This window comes from Uranotaenia lowii, chromosome 3 (assembly GCF_029784155.1).
Source record: "Uranotaenia lowii strain MFRU-FL chromosome 3, ASM2978415v1, whole genome shotgun sequence".
Taxonomy (NCBI): Eukaryota; Metazoa; Arthropoda; class Insecta; order Diptera; family Culicidae; genus Uranotaenia; species Uranotaenia lowii.
This window is the reverse complement of record NC_073693.1, coordinates 313,242,269-313,263,874: the sequence shown is the minus strand read 5'-3', so window position 1 is coordinate 313,263,874 and position 21,606 is coordinate 313,242,269. Positions and strand designations below refer to the sequence as shown.

Genomic DNA, 21,606 nt, shown 5'->3' with positions numbered 1-21,606 from the left:
TATTTCAAATTTTTTGAAAAATTAACAACTTTTTGTTCAAGCTGATTCTTCACATATTTAAATAATTAAAGAGTAAGGGCTGTTTTAATTTTAAAAAAACCATTGGTTCACGTACAAGATAAATATCTATGGTCCTAGATTTCTACCTTGAGAAACACTGCATGAAACTAGACCGACGGAGGAAAAAATTACTAGATAATCCATACGAGGAGCCTCAAGAGGCTAAGTTATACTGTCGATAATTAAAGAATCTCGGCCAATAGCTTAAGAAAAATATTTATAAAACGCACCCACTTACTGAAGGAATGTTTAGTCACATGGATTCTGCCTATGGTAAAAGGGAATCTGGAAAAAGACTGAATACTGATAAAATACTCATCGAAATTTTGTCACGCAAAAGTACAGTAACAAAAACATCAACCACTAACCATGGATTGGAGCTTTACAACTCAGAGAAGAAAAAGAATATGAGTATAAAAATTCAAAGGAATCAATTTAAAGAAGACTTCTGACAAACCAGCCCACTGGTACTGACTAGAGTTGGTGGCCACGAAATTTGATACCTGAAATAGTGAAACCGACAACGACGATGCATCTCGTCCCGGTTTGTGAGTTACTGGTGCATATCACAAACTTCTAGCGCTTCATTAACCCGAACCCGACTTATGGTTTTATGACTTTTTTCCCGCCTCCGGCCCTTCAGTTATCGATTGATCCTGCTCCCGAAAGCATGTTCTGACAAGCCGACTGCTGATAACACAGACAACAACCGGGTGGGCTAGCTACTAGTAGGTAGTTGTTGTCCTCCGAAATATTAGGAAACTAATCAAAACGAGATGAGTCCTAAAGGGAGCTCTGCGGATGAGACGTTAAGGTCTCTTTGACTCATCGCCGACAGGTTCCGGACTCAATATTGAAAAGGTCGTGTGAGAATATTTGGGGGTTCAACAGCTTTCAACAGATCTAAACAATGCATGCAAAGGAATATCCCCGTAATTATGCTTACCTTTCTTCATCTGGATTCTTCTGAAAACTCAATGCTCTGAAAGTAACTTCAACTCCAGTTAGTGATCGAAGATTTCTGGTTCCCATTTCGTCGAACACTCATACTGAACCAATATTTGTGATAAGTGTTTAAGAGGTTTTTTCCGTCAATTTTTTTCTTCTGTTGTTTCTCGATCAGTGGAAGTATTTTCGAGTATGCTTGAGCGACAATTAGTTAGTATTTGCCGAGAATGATACTCTTATCAATAAACCGAACGATTCGGAAGCACTTCAAGGAGGGTTATTTTTGGTGTTTCAGGATTAATAGGATTCGGGCAAGCAGTTGAAACGGTCGTCAGTTAGTCGGCCAAATCGCTGGTGAAGAAACACTTTCACCTTCTAGTGAAAGAAAATGTTCTAGATTAATCTGTGTTTAAGTGAAAAAGTTTGCAAAGTGTTGAACCAGCCAGCAGTGTTCAATTGAAAAAAATATTAACAAAATCAAAGAAGACTGAAGGATGTTTGTTGTGTAAATAGAGAATCAGAAAGAGTGTAATAAAAATGTTAAAACAAATTACCGAAAACCCGCATGGGACGTTCACAACCGAGGATTACTCGGTGTTTGTGGTGATGCTGAGCATTTCGGCCGGCATCGGGATCTACTTTGGATTTTTCGAGGGCAAGAAAAATCAAACGACCGAGGACTATCTGCTGGGCGGGCGGAAGATGAAAATCTTTCCGATAGCCGTGTCGCTTATTGCCAGGTAAATAAGGAGGATTACTCATACGAAATCTAACTCTAAACTTCGAAATTCAATTCCAGTTATTATAATGCACAAATTATTTATTTATTTATTTACATAGTATTCCGTCTCACGACATAACTTGACGAACATAATTCCTAAAATTCACTCGGTTCATAGCAACCGTTCTCCAATTTCTCGGGCACCCCACGTTCGCCAGATCACGCTCCACTTGGTCTAACCACCTCGCTCGTTGCGCCCCCGCTCGTCTTGTTCCTACCGGATTCGTAGCGAACACCTGTTTTGCAGGACAGTCGTCCGGCATTCTCGCAACATGTCCAGCCCAGCGTATCCGGCCAGCTTTCACCACCTTCTGGATACTGGGTTCGCCGTAGAGTCGCGCGAGCTCGTGGTTCATCCTTCGCCTCCACACTCCGTTCTCCTGTACGCCGCCAAAGATGGTTCTTAACACTCGTCGCTCGAATACTCCGAGTGTACGCTGGTCCTCCTCGAGCAATATCCATGTCTCGTGCCCGTAGAGAACAACCGGTCTAATAAGCGTCATATACAGGTTACACTTCGTACGAGGGCAAAGTCTTCTCGACCGCAGTTGCTTGTGGAGTCCATAGTAGGCACGACTTCCGCTGATAATTCGCCTCCGGATCTCACGGCTGGTGTCATTGTCTGCGGTCACCAGTGAGCCGAGATAGACAAAGTCTTCGACTATCTCCAGCTCGTCGCCGTCGATCATGACCTTGTTATTACTGGACAAGCGGGTTCGGTCGGTCTCGGATCCGCAGGCCAGCATGTACTTCGTCTTGGACGTATTAATCATCAACCCAATCCTTCCTGCTTCGCGTTTCAGTTTGCGGTAGATCTCCTCCACCGCCGCAGATGATCTGCCGACTATATCAATGTCATCGGCAAAGCAAATAAGTTGACTGGATCTGTTGAAAATCGTGCCCCGCATTTCGCCCACCGCTCGTCGAATAACACCTTCTAGCGCCACGTTGAATATCATGCAGGATAGACCATCACCTTGTCGAAGCCCCCTGCGCGATTCGAATGAACTCGACAATTCACCCGAAATCCGCACACAGCACTGCGTTCCATCCATCGTCGCCTTGATCAGTCTGATTAGCTTCCCGGAAAAGCCGTTCTCGTCCATGATTTTCCATAGCTCGTTACGGTCGATCGTGTCGTATGCGGCTTTGAAGTCGATGAATAGATGATGCGTAGGGACTTGGTGTTCACGGCATTTTTGGAGGATTTGCCGTAATGTGAATATCTGGTCCGTCGTAGACCGTCCCTCCATGAAGCCGGCCTGATGACTTCCCACGAATCTGTTTGCTTGTGGCGTGAGGCGGCGGAGTAGGATTCGGGACAACACTTTGTAGGCGGCATTGAGGACAGTGATCGCTCGGTAGTTCTCACAGTCCAATTTGTCGCCCTTCTTGTAGATGGGGCATATTACCCCCTCCTTCCACTCCTCCGGTAGCTGTTCTATGTCCCAGATCCGGACTATCAACCGGTGTAGGCAATCGGCCAACCTGTCCGGGCCCATTTTGATGAGTTCAGCTGCGATGCCATCCTTCCCAGCCGACTTGTTTCTATTCAGCTGGCGAATGGCTTCCTTAACTTCACTCATCGTTGGGAGTGGCTCCTCTTCGTCGTTGGCTACGCCGGCGATGTACCTTCCCCCACCGTCTTGATCTCCTGCATGTGCGCCGTTCAGGTGTTCATCGAAGTGCTGCTTCCACCTTTTGATCACCTCACGATTGTCCGTCAGGATACCCCCGTCCTTATCCCGGCACATTTCGGCTTGCGGCACGAAGCCTTTGCGGGATGCGTTGAGTTTCTGATAGAACTTTCGTGTTTCTTGGGAACGATGCAGCTGCTCCAGCTCCTCGAGCTCCTCCTCCTCCAGGCGGCGCTTTTTCTCCTGGAAAAGTCGGACTCGCTGCCTCTTCCGCTGTCGGTGATTTTCCACATTTCGACGGGTGCCTCTTTGCACTACTGCCGCCCGCGCGGCATTCTCTTCGTCCATCACCCTCCTACACTCCTCGTCGAACCAGTCGTTCCGCCGAGATAGCTCCACATAACCGATGACGTTCTCCGCAGCACTGTTGATGGCTGTTTTGATGGTATCCCAACAGTCCTCGAGAGGGGCTTCGTCAAGCTCGCCCTCTGCCGGCAGCGCTGCTTCGACCGATTGCGCGTAGTCTGCCGCGACCTCAGGTTGCTTCAGTCGCGCGATATTTAACCGAGGCGGGCGCCGGTTTCGCGTGTTGTTCACTACGGAGAGTTTTGGGCGCATCTTCACCATCACCAGATAATGGTCCGACTCGATGTTGGCGCCCCGACAGGATCTGACGTCGATGATGTCCGAAAAGTGCCGGCTGTCGATCAAAACGTGGTCGATCTGTGATTGAGTTTGGTACGGTGATCTCCAGGTGTACTTGTGTGGGAGGCGGTGCTGAAAAAAGGTACTACGTACGGCCATTCGTTTGGAGGCGGCGAAATCAATGAGTCTGAGGCCGTTTTCGTTGGTCAGCTGGTGCGCGCTGAACCTTCCAATTGTCGGTTTAAATTCCTCCTCCTGGCCGACCTGAGCATTGAAATCCCCGATGACGATCTTGATATCATGTTTTGGGCAACGGTCGTATTCACGCTCCAGCTGCGCGTAGAATTCGTCTTTGTCGTCACCGGTACTTCCGAGGTGAGGGCTGTGCACGTTGATGATGCTGATGTTGAAGAACCGGCCCTTGATTCTCAACCGGCACATTCGTGAGTTGATCGGCCACCACCCGATCACGCGCTTTTGCATCTTTCCCATCACTATAAAAGCTGTTCCAAGCTCGTGTGTGTTGCCGCAGCTCTGGTAGATGGCACGACCATCTGGATACGTTCGTACCGTGGAGCCCTTCCAGCATACCTCCTGCAGCGCTACGATGTCGAATTTGCGGCTCTTCAATTCGTTGGAGAGCACGTGGGTACTGCCCACAAAATTTAGAGATCGGCAGTTCCATGTTCCAAGTTTCCAATCGCTAGTCCCTTTTCGTCGCGTGGGTCTTTGCCGATTTCCATCCGAAATTTGTTGTTCGTTGTTCGTTGCTTATGTTTTTTTAGTAGTCACAGGCTCGCAAGGCCCGCAGCTAACCCCACTATCTCGCAGGAGGACCGTCGTGATGTTGCTGTTTTGGGTCCCGAACACCACCAGGACGTTGTTGCACTCCGCACGCCGCCCCTAACATGGAGAACAGACGCGTACGAAGCCCCCTAACTCATTCTGCATGCGACCAAAGCATCCACCGGGGTTGGGTACCCGATCTCCGCTAAGGTTGCTCGCACCCCAGCTAGTACCACGGGGAGGTAGAGAATCGGAGTTGCAGACAAGAGGTGATATGACCACTACCCGAAGGTTGGGTGTATGGGGTCTCGAGTTGCACATTGTCTACTTCACTAGCACAAATTATTATAAGTGTGAATTTGAGAATGATATTTAGAGTTGTTTTTAATTCTCTGGAAATTTTAACTTCAAAATTAAGAAATTAGGATCACGACTTCAATTGATAACTATTTTTATCATTAACATTTTTGGGAAAAAAAATTCTTATTGCAATTAAAAACAAACAATTAGAAATTGATATGTCTAGCTAATAATATTTGATTGGCATTTTGAGATGCAATCTAACCACTCTTTAATTTGTTTACTTATTATTTTTTGTTCATATTTGCTTCAAGTAGTCATTACTATTTTTTCTTATGATATTAGAACCAAACACGTTACAGTTTTTCGATGTTTTTTTTATCCAATTTAAAGTTGTCCTGTCAGGTCGGTTTTACAAACGTTCGAAATGCCAATGAAAATATGTACTGACAAATATTTTCTTAAACTTTTCTTTAGACTTGCTTTTAAGCTAGGCTTGCCATATACTTTCTCGAAAAAAAGCGGGACACAGCCGAAAAAGGCGGGACATTTAAGACTGATTTCGCTCTGTTTTTCTTACATGACTTCTATTTACACAGGTTTTTTGCCACATGCCCCGTTATTTTCCACGGTTTTCGCGAACTACTAAGTTTGGGAGAAAATATTTCAAGTCGTACATGCAAACGGTGAATTTGAAACCGCGTAAAAAATCTTTGTGTAATTTGAATAAAAATTTGTTTATTTGGCAATTTGTTTGAAAAATTAAAAACTCAAGAAAACTTCCATCTTTATATACTTTGAACAATTGACTCGAAAAGAGTGGTTTAGAATATAAGGCAGTTTAACAAAGATTCCGACAGAAAAAATAATCTCTAAATTTCTATAATTTATAATTATTGGAAGCAACTTAACTAACTTTTTCTTAATACACTTGTTGAACGTGCCCCAAGAATGCTTAACTAAATCATAATCTTACTGTAATTTTAAGAACTGTTATTCAGTATTGTTTTATATAAAATATGAAAAATTCTGCTAATTTTGAGAAAAATACGTATTTGAAAGATTTTCTGTTCATCACCGAATTCAAATTGAGACAAAAGTTTGATTTTTTCCAGTGTTAGTTTTCCAAGTTTTCCAAGAAAAAAAAAAGCGGGACATTTTGAGGAAAAAGCGGGACAGTGGGACATTCAACAAACAAGCGGGACATGTCCCGCTTTTGTGGGACGGATGGCAACCCTATTTTGAGCAATTTTAAACAATCCGCGCAAATATTTTGCTGCTGTCCTTTCGACTCTTTTTTTAAGCTCTCGATCCACTTTCAATGCTAAATGATTCTCAATTTGTCATCTTGACTAATTGTTGTTTTTTTCAGCTGTACTACCGACTCGCTTTCATTTAAAGTTCAAATAAAGTTCAAATAAATATTGATCAGTAGTCCTCCAGCCCCGAATTTTTCACGAGCTGTCCTGCCGACTCGAATATTTCGCAGCTTCAAGCTGTCATCTCAACTTAAATGCCCGAATATTTTTTAGTTGTCCTCTTAATTCGTTGTTGTTTTTTTTTTCTTTGCAAAAGTCGTTCCGACTATATTTAAATTTTAATATTTTTTTCTTGCAATGCAATGAGAGATGATTTTGAACGGTCCTCTCGATTTGTTGATTTTTACCATAATAAAACCATTTTTTTTAAATTTATTTTATAAGGTACAATCACCAAACAATTCTATTGTGACATATTTAGAAAAATATATTTAAGTGTATCATTGCAAATTTAAGCGCCACTTAGCGTGAAAATGTTAAATGATCCGAAATTTTTCAGAATTACACACCAATGTTAGAATTAATTTATGCTTATTTATGTAGATTATAAGCATTGTGATTTTTTTTAGAAATCATAAGAAAAACCCAGCAATTTGGATATTATAATTCAGAATGCAAAATTCTTTATTAGAATTTAGAGTTAGTGGTCAAAACCGAAATTTTCATACAGGTGCCCACATCGAAGGGGGTTTGGAACAACATTATTGAATATTTTTCACATTTACAAGACCAACATAATTTAGAAAAAAAAAACATATATACACACCGAATTAGTAATTGCTGGAAACCAGCCACATTTTGCTGGTTTTTATCACGCTGTTTTTTCAGCGAAATTTCCAGAGAAATTTTTTGCTTGAAAGATCAGCAAACTTAATTACTGCAAAATCACAGATAGAAAATGGCATTCCGAGAAACTTACAAATGTAAAAAAAATAAAAATAAAAAAAATAAAATAAATAAAATTTAAAAATAAGTACATATAAAAGACGAAACACGTTACAAAAAATTTTAAAAAAAAAGTTAAATGACAAAAATTACAAATATTAGAAAAATAACAATCATTAATCAAATAAAAAGATTAGCACTCTTTTGTCTAAAACTTAAAAACAAATAATTTTAAAAACGACTGAAAATTGTCAAAAATTGACAAAAAATGAGCCAAATGACAATAATTTAAGATTACGGAGTAGGCGTTGACGCGGACGTCAAAAAAAAATTTTGCTCCGTGAAAAAGTCGTTCTAACTAAGGAAGAAAAATGTTTAGGTAAATAAGGAAGAATCACTCTCAAAAAAAACCTCATTGGTGTACATAATTGAGAAGTGTAAAAAAAACTACAGTATGGGAGATAAGGGCATAATGAGCACCCAGGGCATAATAAGCACTCCCTTTTTCTACAAAAGTGCGTATCTTCTTAAACAAATTTTCACGAAAATTTGTTTCGTACTACCTATACCTAGTATTAATTTTTCACCAAAAAAGAAATATCCTTTTCATCTTTACAAAAATATTAATTAATAACCAACTAGGTTCTCAAGTGACGAAAATATTTTAATTTTTGAGCATCACCAAATAAGCTTTTATGACCTTTAAATCATTTTGATCTGAAATGTGCGCAATGCAACATGATTTACACATTGTTTCTCAATATTCACCATCAACAATTTTTGATTTTTCACTTTAATCAATTTTAAAACGCGTTTTGTCTTAAATTTGTTTACCTGGGGCGAACAGAGCACTATTAATCAGGGCAAGATGAGCGTTTTCTGCCGTATAATCTAGCAGCGAATTCAGCTTGATGAAGTTAACTGAATAATAGAGCTACAGCTTGACTTGTTTCATCTGTCGATTTGGCCTATTGGTAAGATGTCGGAGAGGTAATCAGTAGACTCGAGTTCGATTTCTGTCCGAGGGGATTTTTTTTTTCACATACCGTTCATGATTGATTTTTTTGATTGTTAGGGGAGATGAGGGCATAATGAGCACTACTCTTTTCTACGAAAGTACGTATTTTCTTAAATAAATTTTCATGAGGATTTGTTTCGTACTTCCTATAGTATTAATTTTTCACAAAAAAGGAATCTCCTTATCATCTTTACAGAGATATTAAAAAAATCTAGCTTGGTTCTCAAGTTACGAAAATATTATAATTTTTGAGCACCACGAAATAAGCTCTTATGATCTTAAAATAACCTTGATCTATACCTAATGTACGCACTGCAACATGATGTACAGGTAAGGTATCGGTAAGGTGTCGGAGAGGTAATCTAAAGACTAGCGTTAGATTTCTGTTCGAGGTGATTTTTTCCATTTACAACTCATGATCGATTTTTTTATTGTTACATTATACGGTTAGTAGCATCATCCTCCGAACAAAGCACATAATGTATGAGCGTGCGTAAATTGTTTGTATTCTACAAACAGACCTACACACAACGAAAAAAATCTGTAAAATCACATCACATGTGATGTAAATAAAAAGAAGCATCATATATGCCGGAGTTTTCAGTGCTAGTTGGAAATTACACGCCAGTGAAATGTTGCAACGTGTAATATAAAAAATGATGTAAAATATGGCAACATGTAAAATAAAAATGATGTAAATTATAAAACCACTGAATATTGGAAGAAAAACTTTCCAATCGGAATCTGTTTTGTTTTATTTATTGGTATTTATGATTCAATAATGGAATTATCTCATGTCATAGTAAAAATAAAACCTTTTTGTAATTAATTTAGTTTATTTCATTTGGTGACAATTATTTTTTTAATCTCACAATTTTTAAAATTAGGAGTCACATTCACACTTTTATTTTTTCTCGAAGACCGGATCCAAAGTTGAATAACTTGGAGCTGCTTCCAGAACCGCTTCCTGCTTCACGAAGATCTCTGGGAACTTTAATCGCGGGAAAACTGCTTAAAAAATACTTTTTGGTGCACGACTTTGACTTGACACTTTGTTTAAATTTGTCTGATCCTATTAAATTGAAATTCAATGTCCTCATCACATTCCATGTCGTGTAATTTTAAGAAATTTCTATTTCCATTACATCACATATGATGTAACAAAAACGAAGCATCACATATGATGGGATTTTCAGTGCAAGTTAAATATTCCACGTCTGTAAACTGCAAAAGACGTGTAAAAATTAAAGACATGTAAAATATTAAAGACGTGTAATATTTAATTCGCACTGAAAATTCAGTCGTATGAGATGCTTCTTTTTATTTACATCATGTGTGATGTAATCGCGTTCCGTGTCAAGTAATATTTGTGTCATACGAATTCAGTGCTGTTAAGGATTCATTTTTTTTTAATTTGTAAATTTACATCAATAAATCGAGTTCCACGTCATGTAATGATACAGGTTTTCAATTTCAGTGTTGTTAAGGATTCAGATTTTTTTTCTGTGTAGATTATTTTGTTATTGCTTTTTTTGATGGATCTACGACTCACCTGACTTCATCGAATTGAATTCGCTGCTAGATTCCCCAGAAAACGCACATCTTGCCCTGATTAATGGTGCTCATACTGCCTCAGGGGAGGTTCTCATTATGCCTCCACAGTGGCTGGTTTTCAGCTTTTGGCAAAAATTTTTAAAAGGCATTTTTTAACTTTTTCATCTAGTTTTTCACGTTTCAGTCCGTTGGGGAATAGGCTTTTCAAGTGTCTGAACACGAAACAATAATGTAACCTCCATATCATAGCTATTTTCTATGGTTAAATAACCGTTTTCCTTAAGGTGGCCATTATGCCCCCATCTCCCCTACTTTATACGGCTAGTAGCATCATCCGTCAAACAAAACACCAGAAACATAATGTATGAGCATGTGTTAATTCTTTGAATTCTACAAACAGACCTAGATTATTTTGTTATTGCTTTGTTTGATGAATCTACGCATGGCCGTAGGAACGGGGGAGGGGGGGGGGGGGGTTTGGGGGTTAAACCCCCCCCCCCCATGAAGGTCCAAAAATCCCAAGTGAAATTTATTTGCTAGACATAAAATTTGAAATTTCGAATAAAACTTTGATAAAAAACTGAAATGATTCATGAGTAACAATATTGCAAAAATCTCGACTCCAAAACCTCGAAATCTCATTCCAGGACATCAATTTTACAGCAGTTTAAAAAAAATCTCTCTTGTTGATAGTGATTGAGTCCAAAAAAGTTAGACTAAGCTTACCAGATTGTCTGGATTTTGACCAGATTTTCTCTTTATATTTGTCAAATCAAATGAAAATTTTAATTGAGTCATAAGAATTATGTATCTCACGTTTAAATAATTTATTTTGAATAAATTTCGTCAAAATAAACATAAAACATAAACATGATTCTGAACCGGTTGATGTGTTTCGATTGAATAAAAACAGTTTCCATGTGTTTTTTTTAGTGAAATAATTCCATGCCTGCATATTGACCGGATTTTTGGGAAAAATATGCCCTAATTTCGCAAGGTTTTAGAATAAAATTGCCTGAATCCGCCCAGCCTGGATACTTGCGTAAGTACTAGTAGTAAGTATCCAGTTTATTGTTCTTGATTTTCAGGTTGGATAATCTTTGGTATAGAATCCTGCTAAGAATCCTGCAAAAATATGAAACAATTTCATCTTTCACAATTTTATTTAAATTTACAAGTTCAATTACGAATAAATAATTGATACATAATTCACATTGAAATCCCTCAATTTAAAATCAAACAAAAGATTTCTGATTAAGGGTTTTGATACAAACTTCGTTTTAGGATTTCAAATTCGTAGGATTTCTTATCTGAAATTTGTATAAAGGTTTTGATTTTGGGTTCAAAATGCAGAATTCAGACTTGGAACCAAAATCCAAGTTTGTTATCAGATTTAGTTCAAATTTAGGTTTTATAATAAATAATAAAATATCCATGTTTAAATTTAATTAAGCATTCAAATTGAAGGAGATTGCAGTTTCATAACTTTGATTCATGATTCATAATAAAATTTTTAAATTCAACCAAAGTCAGTTTAGAAACACAAACCTGGTGAAAATCAGAAATTAAAAATAAGATCTGAATTTTTTTCAAAGAATTTAATTTTTGGAAAATCTAGATTTAATTTTTTAAAACCTTAATCACAGTTATAAAATTATGAAATATAAAATAATAAAAGATAATTTTTGAACTTGCTTTTTATTATCCTGGAAATTTTATTTACCATTATTTACATATATTGCAGATTCTTCAAAATGAAAGGTTCTCACTAAACTCATTAATTTTAATCTAGTTTGACAACCTCTAGTTGACAAAAAAAAACTTCTTTGAACAGTAAACCTAATTTTTTACTTTTATTGCTGAATATTTGATACATTTTCACCCATACTTAAAATGGTTATGCTTGTGGTTCAAAAGAATTAGCTTCCTAATGTAAGTTAGCAAAAAAAGTTTTTTTTTTCTGTAAGAAGCGTTCAAAATCTTTTTTTTTTGTTCCGATAAGGATAGTTGTTTCTATATAATAATGCCACTCCCGACTTTTCTCATCGATGCATTTGGCAAACCAGTCATTAAAAATTTATCCGAATCAACTGTGTTCGATGTTTACTCTTGAGCTCAAACTAACGGACATCAGTTCAGAAAGCAACCGATTTACCAACTGAGCAACAGTTGCGTAAAAAAAAGAATGAAATCGCGTGAAGCTGTGCACTCTCTTCCAACTTTGACATGCTGCCATTTCTCTCTCGGTTGATATTTTTTTCTGGAAATTTTTACACAATCTTGTTCAACTATCTATCTAACGCTATAAAAAATTTGAAGTGTTTACAATGACTGGAAAAAATACAGCTTTTCATTCTTTTTTTGACGGATATTTGTATGGAAAACTGGCAGAAAATGGCAGCTTGTCAAAGTTGGAAAAGAGTACGAATTTCACGCGATTTCAATCTTTTTTGAACCCAACTATATATCACAAGTCCCTTTTTTTTAAAGCTTCATGAAAAAAATTGGCATCTCCTAAGACTTATTTTCAAAAATAAATAACTTTTCATTCAAAATAACTCTAACTTGAATAATATGTACATACATTTTTCACTTATGTATGCATTGTTCAAGCAAAAATGTTATAGGAAAAAAATTGTCATCAAAACCCCCCCCATGAGCCGGTTCTTCCTACGGCCCTGAATCTACGCCTCACCGTTTAGTGCAAAATGCATCGATCATGAATGATAAATGAAAAAAAAAATCACCTTGACCAGGAATCAAACTTTTTTTTGTAGCGACCCACCACATTCCCCACACCAAAAGGCTCGATTGAGCCCCCTGGACGCTACTGTTCTTAGCACGTCTGGCAGCAATTGGACAAAAAAATATTAAACTTGAAAACGCGAGCAAAATTTTACTCATGCTAAGAACTCAAAATGTTAATAGTCTAGTGCGAGGAAATGTGACGATACTAATTACACTAACTTACAACTATAAATCTCAATGGAATGAGATTTCCTTTTAAGAGATTCACTTTAAATTATACAAAACAAAAAAATTCAAAACATTCTACATCTTAATTAAAATTTACAAAGGATTAACGCTACAATTTAAAAAATTCTCAAGACTAGCTTTGTTCGACTTGTTTTATCGACTAAGTTTTTCTTTAAATATTTCAAACAATTTTATTTTGAAAGTTGGGCGACTATTTATTTCTTTTAATTCATTGGGTAAGTTGTTGTATTTTGTTGGTCCTATGAAGGATATTCTTCTCTGTCCTAAAGTAGTTATCGACCAACAACGTTGCAAATAATTCAAACGGAGGGTGTTGTGTGTTCTTACTCCAGTAGTAAAGGTCAGGTTTTGGATGGTATTTGATGAGTGCAGATTATCGAAAACATACATTATGATTTGGAAATCACAAAGATCTACTAAAGGTAAAATGTTATGAGAACTGGAAGAGTAAACAAGTTTAGTTGGATATAGCATAGGAAGCCTGTAAATATTTTTTAAACAACTGTTTTGCAGAGATTGTAGTTTTTGTAAATGTGATTGAGATGCTCTTCTCCAAATTGATATAAGACAGTGTGATACTGAGTGGATGAATGCATGGTAAAATTTCAACAGAACATGTTGAGGAATGACGTGTTTTAATATCCAGAGCACTCCACAGAGAGGTGACATTCTGTTTTCTAAATTTTGTATATGACTTTTCCCCGAAAGAGTATTTAAAGCTTTGTACTTCTTGTATGACAAGGTATTACTTTCCTCGACGAACGAAACAACATACACCTAGGTTTTTTTTTACACGGTTTTTTTTACGCGGTTTTTTTTTACACGGCTTTTTTTACACGGTTTTCGGGAATTAACACGGTTTTTTTTACACGGTTTTCGCGAATTAACACGGTTTTTGAGAGAAAATATTCTAAGTCCTTTTCAAAGGAAAACACTCAGAATCTTTTTGAAGTTGGGAAAATCTTATCTCTTAGACTAAGAACATGATACATGAGACCTAAGACCTGGGACCTGAGACCTGAGACTTGAGACCTGAGACCTGAGACCTGAGACCTGAGACCTGAGACCTGAGACATGAGACATGAGACATGAGACATGAGACATGAGACATGAGACCTGAGACATGAAACATTAGAAATTAGACATGAGACCTGAGACCTGGAAGCTGAGACAAGGGATATTAGACTTGAGACCTCAGCATGAGACATGAGACCTGAGACCTGAGACCTGAGGCATGAGACAAGAGCCATGAAACATGAGACTTTAGACCTGAGACATGGTACATGAGACATGAGGCATGAGACATAAGACATGAGACCTGAGGCAAGAGACAAGAGCCATGAAACATGAGACCTGAGACATGAGACTTTGGACCTGAGACCGGAGACAAGCTACTAGAATTAGTACCGCGAGAAACAAGTTTAGCTCCGATTTATACTTGCGACCCCTCTAATGAAAGGTTTTGACTTGTAGATGACGAAAAATAGTGTCGCGACTTCGCTAGTACAAGCTACTAGTGTTAGTACCGCGAGAAACTAGTTAAACTCCGATTTATACTTGCGACCCCTCTAATGAAAGGGTTTGACTTGCAGATGACGAAAAACAATGTCGCGACTTCGCTAGTACAAGCTACTAGTGTTAGTACCGCGAGAAATTAGTTAAGCTCCGATTTAGACTTGCGACCCCTCTAGTAAAAGGGTTTGACTTGTAGATGACGAAAAATAGTGTCGCGACTTCGCTAGTACAAGCTACTAGTGTTAGTACCACGAGAAATTAGTTTAGCTCCGATTTCAACTTTCGACCGGTCAAATGAAGGGTTTGACTTGTAGGTGATGAAAAATAGTGTCGCGAGTTCGCTAGTACAAGCTACTAGGATAAGTACCGCGAGAAATTAGTTAAGCTCCGATTTCAACCTGCGACCCCTCTAGTAAAAGGGTTTGACTTGTAGATGACGAAAAATAGTGTCACGACTTCGCTAGTACAAGCTACTAGTGTTAGTACCGCGAGAAACTAGTTAAACTCCGATTTATACTTGCGACCCCTCTAATGAAAGGGTTTGACTTGCAGATGACGAAAAACAATGTCGCGACTTCGCTAGTACAAGCTACTAGTGTTAGTACCGCGAGAAATTAGTTAAGCTCCGATTTAGACTTGCGACCCCTCTAGTAAAAGGGTTTGACTTGTAGATGACGAAAAATAGTGTCGCGACTTCGCTAGTACAAGCTACTAGTGTTAGTACCGCGAGAAACTAATTAAACTCCGATTTATACTTGCGACCCCTCTAATGAAAGGGTTTGACTTGCAGATGACGAAAAACAATGTCGCGACTTCGCTAGTACAAGCTACTAGTGTTAGTACCGCGAGAAATTAGTTAAGCTCCGATTTCAACTTGCGACCCCTCTAGTAAAAGGGTTTGACTTGTAGATGACGAAAAATAGTGTCGCGACTTCGCTAGTACAAGCTACTAGTGTTAGTACCACGAGAAATTAGTTTAGCTCCGATTTCAACTTTCGACCGGTCAAATGAAGGGTTTGACTTGTAGGTGATGAAAAATAGTGTCGCGAGTTCGCTAGTACAAGCTACTAGTGTTATTACCGGTAGAAAGAAGTTTCATTTCCGATTTCAATCTGCGACCAATTAAGTTAAAGTGTTTGAAGCAAACAGAACTCAAGGTTAGTTGTGAGATACGTCTCGCTGGTCGAGTGGTTAGCGTGGTAAGACGGTAATCGCTGGTCCACTGATGGCATGGGTTCGATTCCCATCTCGGTATTGGAGTTAAATGTTAATCTTAAATTTCCAACGTAATTAATTCAGTCTACAAAGCCTAAATCGGCATAGACAACGTATGTCTTTAAAACAGAGATACCGTCTGGTGCATCTGGTGCATCATGCAACAGTTTTAAACTTCAATGGCCTTTAAAAACATTATTTCCGCAGATAATCATACCGTTTGTACAAAAAAGTTTTAAAGTTGATTGCACATAAAATTGAGGTAGTCAGAAAAATTATTGGTTCCACCAGTTGTGATGTATTTGTAATGTAGTAATGCATGAAGAACCAATTGCAGTAGTTTTTGGCTTTGTTCGAATTAAATTTTATATTTTTTGAACCATAAATGTTTTTATGGAAAAAAGCATGAGGGTTCAACAAACATTTAGGGGTGAAAAACACTTTACCAAATTCTACTAGCTGAAATCATAAAAATTCATGATTGGATGGATAAAAATTTTGAAGTTATATTTTCATTAACCGCAAATTTTTCAAAGAATGCGATGTTTGATGAAAATTTTCGATAATTTGTAGCATCTTGTTCAAGTTTTCAAACAATCAAAAAACGCACGGGCTCACAGCTCTCAGAGCTCTCTAGAATGATGATTTTACTCAATTTTCAGCTGGGTGCTGCAGCTTCTGCTTGCGCGTTTTGATTTATTTTGCCAGTTATTAAAATAAAACGTGATACAAAATATAAAAAATACACTTTAAATACTATTCAATTCCCCGGATTCTCAAGAATACCCCCTGTAACCAATATCACCAAGAAGTCAATCCCTTTCACTTGACGGGTCGAAAGTTGAAATCGGAGCTTAACTAATTTCTCGCGGTACTAACACTAGTAGCTTGTACAAGCGAAATCGCAACTCTATTTTTCATCATCTACAAGTCAAACCCTTTCACTAGAGGGGTCGCAAGTCTAAATCGGAGCTTAACTAATTTCTCGTGGTACTAATCCTAGTAGCTTGTACTAGCGAAGTCGCGACACTATTTTTCGTCATCTTTAAGTAAAACCCTTTCACTAGAGGGGTCGCAAGTCTAAATCGGAGCTTAACTAATTTCTCGCGGTACTTACACTAGTAGCTTGTACTAGCGAAGTCGCGACACTATTTTTCATCAACTACAAGTCAAACCCTTTCACTTGACCGGTCGAGAGTTGAAATCGGAGCTTAACTAGTTTTTCGCGGTACTAACACTAGTAGCTTGGACTAGCGATTTCGCGACACTGTTTTTCGCCACCTGCAAGTCAGACCCTTTCACTAGAGGGGTCGCAAGTCTAAATCGGAGCTTAACTAATTTCTCGTGGTAATAACACTAGTAGCTTGTCTCAGGTCTAAAGTCTCATGTCTCAGGTCTAATCTTTCATGGCTCTTGTCTCATACCTCAGGTCTCATGTCTTATGTCTCATGTCTCATGTCTCAGGTCTCAGGTCTCATATCTCATGTCTCATGCCTCTTGTCTCATGTCTCATGTCTCAGGTCTCAGGTCTCAGGTGTCATGTCTTAAGTCTCAAGTCTCATGTCTCAGGTCTCATGTCCCATGTCTCAGGTATCAGGTATCGTGTTTTATGTCTTAGGTTTCTAGTTTCAGGTCTCAGGTCTAATGTCCCATGTCTTTGGTCTCATTCTTCAAGTCTCAGGTTTCATGTCTCAGATCTCAGGTCCCTGGACTTAGGTCACAGGTGTCATGTCTAAAGTCTCAGGTCTCATGTCTCTAGTCTACATTTTCAAGTCCAGGTCTTATGTCTCAAGTCTCAGATCTCAGGTCTTAAGTGTCACAACTTCAAAGCTGCAGAATTCGAATGGTCTTTTTTTACACGGTTTTCGGGAATTAACACGGTTTTTTTTTACACGGTTTTCGGGAATTAACACGGTTTTTTTTACACGGTTTTTTTTTTACGCGGTACGTATATCAGTGTAAAAAAAACCTTACTGTATATTTAGTTTTAGCGTAATTTAATGAGAGTAAATTGCTGTTGAAATATGTTGATAGCAGGTTAAAATCATTCTCCAAGTAATCTATAATAGAACTTGCAGATTTTCCGGAATAGAACAGAGCTGTATCATCAGCGAAAAGCCTACACAGTAAACGAAAATTACCGAGTTCGGTATTTTTTTTACCGAAATCCTAGCATGTGTAAATCGTTAAACTGTTCGGTAATTTTTTCGGTAAAAAATAAACGAACATCGGTAAATGAAGAATCGATTTACCGATGTTCGTTTATTTTTTACCAAAAAAATTACCGAACTCGGTAATTTTCGTTTACTGTATAGCTGTGCCAATTAGTGGAAGATTACTTATGTCATTTATATAAAGAAGGAAGAGTAATGGCCCAATGTTACTGCCTTGTGGAACGCCTATGCTTAGATTCCCCGGCAGAAAACGCTCATCGGGCCTTGATTAATGGTGCTTATTCTGCCCCAGGGGGGTTCTCATTATGCCCCTACAGTGGCTGATTTTCAGCTTTCGACAAAAAAAATTCAAAATGCATTTTGAAATGTTTTTATCTACTTTTTCAAGTTTCTTCCAGTTATATAGGCAATAGACTATTTGAGTGTCTTAACACGAAACAATGATGTAATTCACATTCACAGTTTTGAGCATCAAATTGAGCATTATTTTTCCTTCTTTGTCAACCAATTTGAGAACTTAATCAACTGTAGTGTATGAATTTAAAGGATTTATTAATTACTTTACCTCAAATTGATTTGTTTATATATTATTTTAAATTTCAAACGCAGAATCATAACCGGGAATGTGAAGTTTCCACTTTTTTTTCTTATACGCTGTTATACATTTCCATTTCTGAAGAAGGATCAACTTGAAGATGCACGTATAGATGATAACAATTAGTTACATTGTCGATAAACCTACTCTTAAAATAAAATCTTTCATTTTTTTCGCTGACAGCCAATTATCGGGTGTGTCCATCATGTCCGTTCCGGCCGAAATGTACTCGTACGGGGCCCAATACTGGATCATCGCACCGACGATGCTGTTCATCACACTCATTATCAACTACATATTCGTGCCAGTGTTCTACAACAACCAAATCACCAACTGCTATCAGGTGAGCAAATTGCGTTTAATTGTTCAATAAGGAAATATATTTACTATTTTGTATTTACTAATTTTGATTATTCTCTGCCTTCCTTCACCCACAGTATCTGGAGGATCGTTTCAGCTCCGGCGTGAAAAAGTTCGTGACCTTCACGTACGTGCTTAACATATATTTGATCCTGCCGATTTTCATTTTCATCCCGTCGTTGGCTTTTGCCCAGGTCAGTGAAGCAGTCGTAGTATTGTTGTTATTTTTACCAAGTTTTTGACCTTCGTCAATTGTTTGGCGGTGGGATAGGATTCTATTAAGTTATTGTTTTATTGCTTCCAGGTCACCGGAGCAAATGTCCACCTGATAAACGGGATCGTGTGCTGTGTGTGTATATTTTACACACTGCTCGGCGGGATCAAAGCTGTCGTGTGGACGGATGTTGTGCAGGGCTTAATCATGTTCGCCTCGTGCTTCCTGGTGGTAGCGATCGGAGTGCTTAAAATTGGCGGGTTCTCAGAAGTACTGAACAGAGCTGCCGCCGGGAATCGGCTAGACATTTTTGAGTGAGTTTTGGTGATAACAGTTCAGCGGTTGAGGAAAATTTGTGTAGTAAATTTGTAGATGATAATTTCCATTCAATTTTTCGTTCTGTCTTATCAGCATGACGTTAGACGCATCGACGAGGCAGACTTTTTGGACAGCAAGCATCGGCAATATTTTCCTCTGGACCGGGTATTTGGGTCTGAACCAGAGCTGTGTTCAGCGCATGGTGGCCGTTCCCAGTATTCGACATGCACGTGCTGCCCTTTGGATTTTCTGTGTGGGATTTATAATCATCACGAGTTTGAACTGCTTCACCGGAATTGTGATCTACGCAAAATACTACGACTGTGATCCGATTAAAGTCAAGCTGGTGGAAAAGGCCGATAAACTGCTGCCCTTTTTCGTGCAGGACGTCGTTGGAAACCTCAAAGGAATGCCGGGCGTATTCATATCTTGCGTTTTTAGCGCAGGTTTGAGGTAAATACCTTGCGGTTGGACTAAATTTAACACAAATAATTAAAATCATTTCCATTCCCCAGTACCATGTCCGCCAACTTGAATTCTCTGGCCGGAATCATCTACGAGGACTACATCCGACCGTTTAAGCTGTTCAAACATTCGGATGCCTCAGCAAATTTGACGATGAAGGTTTTAATCTTCTTTTCGGGGATGTACTGCATCGTGATGGGTTTGGTGGTGGAACAATTCGGCCACATTCTGCAGATGGTCGTAACGATTGCCAGTGTCACCCAGGGGGCCGTAATGGGGATTTTCTGCCTTGGAATGCTTTGGCCCTGGGCTAACAAACATGGAGCCCTGTGGGGTTCGGCCACGAGTGTGATCGGGATGTCCTGGATTATAGCCGGCGCTCAGTATTACATCCGAACTGGTGAGCTCAGTTATCCACCGAAACCAACGAGCGTCGAAAGTTGCATGGATTATGGATTCAATGTTACCCAAACGGAATTCCTACCGTACGCATCCGATGGGTCCGAAGACGAATTTTCGATCTACAAGATGTCGTTCGTTTGGTACTCTACCGTGGGAACGTTTCTGGTATTTCTGGTTGGAATACCGGTGAGCTATTTCACCGGCTCGCAGGATCTCTCTAAAATGCAGGCAAAGCTGATCTCGCCCGTGGTTCATTGGCTGCTTCCTAGAGAGATCGTCAAGAGCGAGTTGCAACTCAAGCTAGATGAGCAGTTAGTACTCAAACAAATTCTTCCGGTAAGAACTTTTAATAATTACTGTTCCTTATTTTTTCAGTCAATCTGAGAATCATACAATTAAAGAGTGGACTTTCACTGCTACAGAAGATCAACGCCGGAAACAATTAAGTGAACCGAATGAACATATACTTTAAAAGTGTCTGCTTGACTGCACAGAATTCACTACTTGCAAACTGGTAGATTCAGCGATCTACAATTTTTGTTTCATTTTTGTGTCACTTTTATCATAATTTGCATGTAAAAATAAATTATTTTATTGTAAGTTAATATTTAACTTGAAAAAAAAACAAATCTACTGAAATTGGCTGCGATTCTATCCGAAACTTCCTCTACGCTCATTGAAATCGTTTACAGCGCAATCTAGGGATGAATGACAGCTTGCTGTTAAATTCCCGGAAAACAAAAAGTTTCCAGGGCAACAAGTAAAAGTATACCTATTTGATGATAACTTCGAAAGTCGTTTTGTCAAATATTAAAACAAATATATATTTTTTTTTTTTATTCCGGTTTGCCAAATTCCTGTTCATGAATGGTCGGAATGAACCCGAACTAAGTCTCTTGAATCGTATTCTTCAATGATGGAATTGTAGGATTTTTTACTTTTAATGATGAAAGAAGTTTACGTTTATTGCTTACAATCGTTTAGAACACAACCGGTAGGTTGAAATCTAGAATACTTTTCACTAAGAAAGTAGGAAATTTGTATGGCTCGGTTCACTCTGGCTCAACGAAATGAAACGAAATGACATAGTCAAATGCATAGTAGGGGAAAACAGTACATACAAGACGAACCAGCGGGGTAAGATGGCACATTTCTTGAAAATTCGCCAAGCTATGGCTTCGAATGATGTCTTCCTTGTTTTTTAATGTGACAAACAAGCTTTGCTATTATTGTTTAGGTGAAAAGTTCTCTAAAACGGCCTTTTTCTTAGAAACAGAAGAATTAATCGAATCTGCGTGAAACTTGTTATTTTTTATGTTTAACTTAAAGGTTTTACGGTCAACCAGCCTGCGCAATGTGATGAAACTACCGTTCATCGTTTTTTTCCACACGTATGCAGTATCGGAAGATTATTAACA

General features: G+C 38.5%; 1 protein-coding gene across 1 annotated transcript; it reads left to right on the top strand.

Annotated features, from left to right (window-relative positions):
• The first annotated feature begins 770 nt into the window (after positions 1-770).
• Positions 771-20,783, top strand: LOC129757379 (sodium-coupled monocarboxylate transporter 2-like). Its single transcript, XM_055754583.1, has 8 exons — positions 771-788; positions 1,304-1,748; positions 18,613-18,772; positions 18,867-18,983; positions 19,094-19,317; positions 19,415-19,774; positions 19,837-20,499; positions 20,564-20,783. The coding sequence occupies exons 2-8, from the start codon at positions 1,546-1,548 to the stop codon at positions 20,658-20,660; spliced, it is 1,824 nt and encodes a 607-aa protein (XP_055610558.1). The 5' UTR covers positions 771-788; positions 1,304-1,545; the 3' UTR covers positions 20,661-20,783.
• Positions 20,784-21,606: the final 823 nt, after the last annotated feature.